Source organism: Empidonax traillii, unplaced genomic scaffold, assembly GCF_003031625.1.
Source record: "Empidonax traillii isolate 1590-97213 ecotype Southwest subspecies unplaced genomic scaffold, ASM303162v1 scaffold1804:size91916, whole genome shotgun sequence".
In the NCBI taxonomy this organism is placed as follows: Eukaryota; Metazoa; Chordata; class Aves; order Passeriformes; family Tyrannidae; genus Empidonax; species Empidonax traillii.
In genome coordinates this window covers 32163-40308 of record NW_020956997.1, presented here as the reverse complement: position 1 = coordinate 40308, position 8146 = coordinate 32163, and the positions used below count along the sequence as shown (strand labels likewise).

Sequence of the window (8146 nt, the reverse complement as noted above, 5' to 3'; positions counted from 1 at the left end):
TGCCCACTCTCCTTGAGAAATGAAAACCTTGAGAATGTCTTACATTGAGCCCTCTCTGTTCTCTGGTACATTGAAAAGTGGCAAATAATGCCTTGTGTGGTTTTTACAGGCATGACTTCAACAGCACTGAATAAACACACAGACTGGTTCAGATGTGGTGGCTGAAATGGAAAATTCTGATGTGGACACCCAAAGCTTACTCACAGGCAATCTATTTTTCTAATACGAAAAAGTGCATCCCATGAAATGTGAGATGTTGCTCCTCTGAAACGAGCCTGTTTATGATTCATGTTCCAACAGTGGCTGAAAGGGCTGTAGGGTGCATGATCAGTGGAGCATCTGTGGGACAACCTAAAGGCTTTTAACCTTAATAGAACTGATACATTACAGGAAACGTCGTGGATGCTCAGCCAAATATTTTTCTTAAAACTTGAATCTCCTTAGGAAGGAAAGCAGAGGGAATGTGTCCAAATGCTGTAACTGGAGTGATATTGTGAGGACAGCACGAATCACTATAGTTTTATAAGATTTTCTAGGATTATAACAGTATCAAATATTTGTGAGACAGCTGAAAGTCCATTTTGTTGTCTTACTATTGAAAGTATTTTGAATAACTTAAAATATATCATATCATCATATCATAGAATGATCTGTGTTAGAAGGGACCCTCAAGATCCCCCGGTTCCATCTCCATGCTGTGGGCAGGAACACCTTCAACTAGCCCAGGTTGCTCCAAGCCCCGTCCAACCTGGCCTTGGACACTTCCAGGGATCCCGGGGCAGCCACAGCTTCTCTGGGCAACCTGTGCCAGGACCTCCCCACCCTCACAGGGAAGAATTTCTTCCTAATATCCAATCTAAACCTACTCTCTTCCAGTTTGAAGTCATTTCCCCTTGTCCTGTCACTAAACGATCTTGTGAAAAGTCCTTCTCCATCTTTCTTGTGGTCTTCCTTCAGGGACTGGAAGGCTACAGTAAGTTCACCCTGAATCTTCTCTTCTCTTCTCCAGGCCCATCAAAGCCAGTTCTATCTGGGTTGTTCACCTCCTCAAATGGGAATAGGAGGGAATCTGCAAAACACTGGGATGGACTGAATACTGCTGCCAGATTTGAAGACCTATGTCGTGGTGAATTAAGACTCTGTAGGTTTAAGTTCTCTCATCAGAATTTTTTCATAATTTTACCAATTGAAAAAACAGCTTTAGCATTATGGGCTGATTTTTTCCCATGTTACACCTCTGCAGGGAAATCTTTCAGTTCTTGAGATTTTGTGGCTTCTGAAATGAGGTTGGGAAACATAGGAGAATTTGCCCATAATAAATACATCTGTAAGTGTTCATTTACAAGGTCTAGACCTTTATCCTCTGGAAAAAAAAGAGAAATCATTAAAATTGACAGCAGCACAGCTCTAATTTTGTTTTAGACAGCTTTGTGAAAGCTTGTCTAATCTAGGCAAGGTATAAGTATTTGAGGAATAATGAAACAAAGCCTTTTGCACACTCTAAAGGGAAAACTTGCCAACTTCAGCTCTCCAAAAACACCTTCTTGTGTTCTCAGCTCCCTCACAGATCCAGCCTACAAACAAGCCCTAAAAGCTTCATCCCCACAGACACTTCCAAATGCAGTTGAGCCCTGCAGAGGTGCAACTTTAGTCCCTCATAGCTGTGGTAACTCTGGGAGATGAGAGGGTTCTTCTTTCCCTGGTCTCAGCATTCCCACTCCCAGTCCATGCAGATAAGCAGTAAGAAGTCATTTGAAACAAGGGAAGGAAAATGAGTGGGGAAGATGGATAAAGAACAATGAAAATGGGGTTGTAGGATGGACCACTGAGGGAAAATGGGAGCTGGGGTTAAGAACTGATTTGGGGGAATGGCAGGATATGAGAATAGAAGAGCAGAGAAAAATATTTTAAACGTATTTCATATCTTGTGTCTCTGATCTTGCAATGTTAACCTTCACTTAATATTGATATGGAATCTGAAATCCTCCAAGAGAGGATGAGATGAATGAGCTGAGTGCACACATTTCAGTACTTGGACTAAAGGAGTGGATGGGTTGAGATTTAGACACTGAACTTTCAGAAGTCTCAAGCAAAGTGGGAAGAATCCCTTGTGAATTTTGCCTTCAAATCACTGTCCTGCAGGTACCCAGCAGAATTTTTGGTCACATGCCCGTGAGTAACTTTTGATCCTGTGTTTTAAAGTGCAGCACTGTGGTAACTACACCTACACACAGATACACTGGAGCCACACTGAAAAATGTTGATTAGAATAAATTGACATCAATATTAGCTGTTAGGAGAGGGTTTCTCTTGTGCCAGCAATGTTGTTCAATACAAGATCTGCAACATTTAGGGCTCCTAAAAAAAAATTTGGGTTTAAAGAAAGAATCAAGGGTCTTGCCAGGAAGGTATAGGATTCCCATAACCTTGGAATCAATCACTGAATTCATCCAGTCCAGTCACTGAGAGTGCAGCGAAGTCAATCCAGCTTAGAGAACTGTTAATATTTATTGCCCACTTCACTGTCCTGTTGCGTCACTTCTGTGCAAAAAGATAAATGCCCCAAATCCACAACTGAGGGGAGAAAGAGAAGTCAAAAAGCAGGTGAGAGATGCTGAGAAAGGCTAAAGCAGTGAAGTCTGACTCTTGCTGTGGAACATGAACTCTTATGCTTTATACCACTGTGCTCTGCACACCCTGAGTCTGGCAGTGCTTGTAAGTAATTGCATGGGAAAAAAAAAAAAACAAAACCAAACAACAAAATAAGTTTTGTCTTCATTGTGTTTCAATAACTGTTTGTTTCCTCCTTAGAGCAGATGGGCAGATGCACAGAGTCTTTCTCTTTTCTCTTTATTTGCTTTGGATTCCACTTAAACAAGGCAAGATGCGCTGAAAGGTGTGAACAGCAGCAGAAGGGACACACTCTGTAGGATCTTGATAGCAATTCATTTCTCTGCTTTCTTATCCCACACTCACCATAGAGAAACAACAGAATTGGCAGAGCTCCCTTTTTTTTTTTTTTTTTTTTTATATATATGTGTGTGTAGGCTTTAAGACATTGACAAGAAGAAACTGGAGGAGAGCTGTTGCATTAGAGTAGCTGAGTTTTGATAGAGTTTTTTTTTTAAATTTCAGATTATACAGTCTTATTAGTTACAACTTCAGCTGCTTTGGTGGCAGTATTAATGGGATTTAATATGTGAGCAGCTGGGATGCTTCAGGTGATGAAGGGAAGCAGCAGGGATGTTTATGGAAGAATTAGAAACATTTAAATGATTACAAAGCTTAGAGGTCTTGTTGATATTTTGATTTGGACAAAGATTAGTAAACCAGAACTCAGGATGACAGGGATAGTGAGAAATGTCTGTGCAACATGAGAGAAGGATATTTGCTTTGTTTTTCAGAGTAATTCTGTGTTCAGCATCTTCCTTTTGTGATCCTCCTTCTATATCCTTTCTTCTTTCCTGGGAATCTCTTTTCAGAAGGAACATTTGGGGGGGGGGGGGGGGGGAGCAAAGAAGTCTTTTTGTGGATTGAGAAACACAAAGAAAAGATTTTTACTGATGTGAAGCTACAGCTTCCTTTGTATCCTCTGTGTGACAAACTCCACTTCCCTGTAGTGGGAGTAGATAAGTGTAATTGCTTGTAAGTAGAATATCAGGCTGATAGTTAAAAATGTGACTGAAGGTCTCTGTAAGATCCTGTCCCATTTACCCAAGAGAAATAGCACTTTCTTCTATGAAGCTGCACTGGTTATTTTATGATTATCCACTGATCAGAAACAAGTTTATGTATTAGTGTATAATAAAAATCTCCCAGCATGTGTTGCATATTTTATTATATTAGAGGATAAGTAAAGAACCCTTATTTGAGTACATAATAGTGGAAAAACAGCCACCTGGTTTTATTGGTGTACCTGATCATATAGTTTTTCTGGTAGAGCTGAACTCAACTTTTGGAGAGGTTTTAAAGGCTTTAGAAACTGAATGAACCTTTACAATTTATTTTACCTGAGTTTCTGTCATAGAAGACCTTGCACTGAGTGTCTGTTCAGGCAGTGCTTTGTGATGACTTGCATATAAATATAAACTGTCACAGCATCTCTTCAGGCTGGGTCTTCTTGAAGGAAGAGGCAATAATTTGAATTCCTGGTGCTTGATCAGCCTCATCTTTTTATTTGAGCTGCACGTGGTAAAACGTTCTCACGAACCTGGAGACTTAGAAAGGAAAAACGGGAATAAAAAAGGTTTCCTGAACTGGTGAATAAGCCAAACAAGCATTGCTCTTGCCATGAACATTTCAGTGAGCAAAGAGAGTTTTGACAGGCAAGATCTAGTAATGTTTTTTGTTTGGTTTTTTTTGCCAGGAGAAATAATTTAGGACAGTGTAAACGGGTACATTTCCTGCCTGCTGGGGTTTTTCTGGGCACAGTTCACCGAACCAAGATAATGTTGTAGAATAGATTGTCAGTAAATGGTTTGACTGATTTTTCTACTGGCTAATAAAGCTACTTTGTGCAATAGCTGTCACACACCATGGTTAGGGAGCCTTTCCAGCATAGATGACCTTTGTTGCCCAGGGTGAGTACAAGGGGGGATAGAAGATATGTTGGCATGAAAAGAGATACCAAGTGAACAAACATTTTCAAGACAGATGCCAATTTTCTGTCATTCTACCTACCATTAGATATCTTAGTTGATTTGAGGGGCTCCCCAGGCTTCTTGTTTTCAGCTGATCTCTCTGACATCACTGGGGCATCACACTTCATTCAGCCTCAAGAACCTTTTCATTGCTGCCTTAAACTGATCCGTGGCACTGCTGTCTGTAAATTTGGCAGGAAAACCACATCCTCCTAAAAGTGCAGTAAATGGGAAGCAGATGATCTTGAAGGGCATAAATGGAATTTTCAACTGCCAAGTTCCAAACCCCAGAAAGAACAAATGTTGTGCAATTAATTCAGAATTCTCCAGCAGCCTGAGAGCCTCAAGTTGTGAGACAATAAGCAGTTCAAATGCTCTGCAGAACAACAGGAGATGTGGGCATTAACATGGAGGGGAAACACCAGCTTACTGGAATGGGTACGATCTGCCCTCTGAATGAACTGAAAGCCAGATATTTATTTTCAAAATTCCCTGAATATTAATCCTCCCTGGGTGGAAGAAAACTGAGCCATATGCCAGCCACCTGCTCACCATGCAAGTCTCATCCTGAGTTTATTTTCTGGATGTATCTGTGTGTTTTTGCATCAGGGAGAGCACACCAGCACCAGTGGCCAGGGAGCAGAGCTAAGTCAGAGTGTCTCTTATGGCAACTGGTCTTCTGGGACTGGGGACAATGGTTGGATAAGGCAAATAATCCTTTCTTTGTGATATGTAAAATTAAATGTGACTTTCTGCAAAGGGGGTACGACCACAGCAGTTGTGATGTGTAACAGGCTGCTGCAGATTTTGTCCTCTGGTGGCCAAAATCCTTTGGAGGCCTTCAAATTCTCTTCTGGTGCCCCCATTAGATCAAGTCTAAATAAGGACTAAAAGCAACTAAACAGTCCCTGCAATCAAAACACCCTTCGTACCAAATCAACAACTGTTCTTTGGTGCAGAGTTTGGGGGTTTTTTTAACAAAGAAAGGAGTTTTGCCTCCCACCCTGTGTAAAGGCAGGCAGATGGCAGAAGGGAGGGAACAGATCAATTCCTTGTAGAGCGAAAAACTCTTTCAGAAGACAATTTTGCAGCAATTGTGTGTGATTCCAAGGTGGTGTTTCCTTGGGGGTTGGCAGGAGTTGTCTGTGCCCAGGTGGGCTCTGCAGAATGTCCTGCAGTGCTGAGCCCTTTGTTATGAAAAGGAGCCTGACCAAGTGCACTCTGTCTTTCTGGGGCCAGATTTAACAGGGCCTAGATAAATTTAGGGTGGAAATAAGTCCTGCAGTCAAATCCAGGTCCTAGCAAAGAGGTCTTTGATTATGAACATAGCCAGAGGAATCTCATAAACTTTCCAGACCTCTGACTACCATCCTCTGGCATCTCCACTGCCTGATGGTTTGCTCTGATGTAAAGTATTACAGCTCTCCTGCCTTTAGCAGAGCTCAGCTGGGTTCATACCCATGTAGATGTGGTGTTTAGGGATGTGGTTTAGTGGTGGATCTGACAGAGCTGGTTGGACTTGATCGTGGAGGCATTTTCCAGCCTTAATTGTTCTGTGATTCTGTGATCCCAAAGTATTGTAATTTGCGTAGAGATTGTGGTACCCTCCGGATTCTAAACCCTAAGGTAGCATTTTATCTCCTTAAAACGACTCTATTAGCTGCAAAAGTAGGTCTGGACTTAATGGCTGATGGTTCAGCGCCTTCTTACTAATCATCTGAAACTCTCCTCCTTGCAGGTTGCTGGAAATGTCCACCCAGAATGTGATTTTATGACAGAGCTGAAAAAAAATGAGGCTGAGTGTCTGGAGTACCCACAAGAGCGTGGAAATGCAACCTCAGCAGGTGTCCGTGTGTGAGGGATGAAGGGAGGGAGGGAGGGGGAGGACACTAGCAGGGTGAGGACACAGCCAGGATGACAGTGTGCATGTTTGAGGGTTTTACCTGCTGTCCCACATACTTGTTGCCTTGTCAGCTCATCTTCCACCCATTCTCTTTCCTTTCAATTCTTCTTCCCACAGTCTTTCCCAGTCAAATATGGACAGTCAATTTATCTGGGTGAATCCTTGTGTCCTTGTCCCATTCTTTATCCAACTGGATGCTATCATGGCATCATGCTTGCATGTCTGTGAGGGTGTTTTGATCTTTAAAAATAGGATAACCCCATAAAAAGTAGTTATCTTGTCTTTCTTCCAGGATCGCTCTCCCTCTCATTTCCATAACACCTTTTCATTTATTTCATTATTTCAAAACCCCTCCCCAGTCTAACACAGTGGGTCTAACTAAAGCAGATTAAATAATCCTCTGGGGCTGTTTATTTCTCATTATAGAATAAAAATTGCGGCTCAAAAACTATTTTTGTGAGATATGTAAGCGGTGGAGTGGCAAAGTTTAGAAAGTTTTGGGGTTTTATTTTGCTCAAATATAATTATGCTTAAAAATATATCTCGCTTTCTGCCTGAGGTTGCAAGAGAACTTGGGACAAATTACTGTGCTGGCCAGAGGCAGATGTTGGAGATACTCTTGCCTTACCCTGCCCAAACATCATCCTTCACTTCATGAAGGAGCCAGGTGATGTACTATCAGGGTTGTACTCCTCTTCTACTGTTGCCTGGAAGAGCATTTCTAAAAAGTAGGGGTGAAGACAGAAAGCTGCATGTTCCTGCTCTCCATTTGGATCAGAGCAACACTGCAAGGGTTTTAGCAGGATCTGAGGTACCCAAGCAGTTCTGCTCATGTTTTAAGAACTGTCCATAGTCTGTGATGATGCCCTGATCCAAAACCCACTGAAATAAGTGGAGGGATTCCTTGGGTTTCCATGGGCTGTGGGATCAGCTCGTTCTGTGAGTTCTCTACAAAGCTCATAGAGGTTGTCTAGCCCAGAACTTAAGCATTTCTGAGATTTATGCTCTGATTGGTTTGGGATGAAATGAAAGGCAGAGGGGTGAGTAACGTGATTGCTCTTTAAGACCACGTTTGGAGATGCAAAGCACAACTTAGCCCTTGAAGCAGCACATGTGCTCGGCCAAATGCAAACCTGCAAATTAATCCTTTGTGTCTGCATGCTCTGCGGGTGAATATGGCAAGGAACAAACTGTGAGCCCACAAGGAGGAAACCATCTTCCAGGAAAGACCTGGATTTGGCAGCTCCACAAGAAAAAGAAGCTGTAAAGCCCAAGCTCTGCCTCACCCAACACATGCTAGTTATAAACGAGGGATAAGGAAAGTCCCTTTCATCTGTGCAGATTCATTTCCTGCCATGGGATTCTCGGATTTATCCCTCATCTGAGTCATAAATCTTTTTATGGAAATGTGCTATCCTCATAGAAGGAACTGCTTATCCCAGCCTTTGGTCTGCAAGGGAAGAATAAACCCCAAGGGAGGTGGGAATGAGAGGGGATATATTAGATGAGTGCTGTACAAAGCAGAAGTCCAATGGAGCAGTGCNCACAGAAGTCTTTTTGTGGATTGAGAAAAACAAAGCACCGTGAAATGACTGAAAAGACT

The 8146-nt window shown here is 42.1% G+C and overlaps 1 protein-coding gene across 1 annotated transcript in view; it reads left to right on the top strand.

The window, feature by feature from the left end:
- The first annotated feature begins 2658 nt into the window (after positions 1–2658).
- The window catches only part of GHRHR (growth hormone releasing hormone receptor), a 24053-nt gene continuing 18565 nt past the window's right edge, over positions 2659–8146 (top strand). Inside the window, exons 1-3 of the mRNA XM_027908705.1 lie at positions 2659–2715; positions 6379–6484; positions 7103–7210. Of these exons, the coding sequence (XP_027764506.1) occupies positions 2659–2715; positions 6379–6484; positions 7103–7210 (271 nt within the window). The remainder of the gene's footprint in view (positions 2716–6378; positions 6485–7102; positions 7211–8146) is intronic.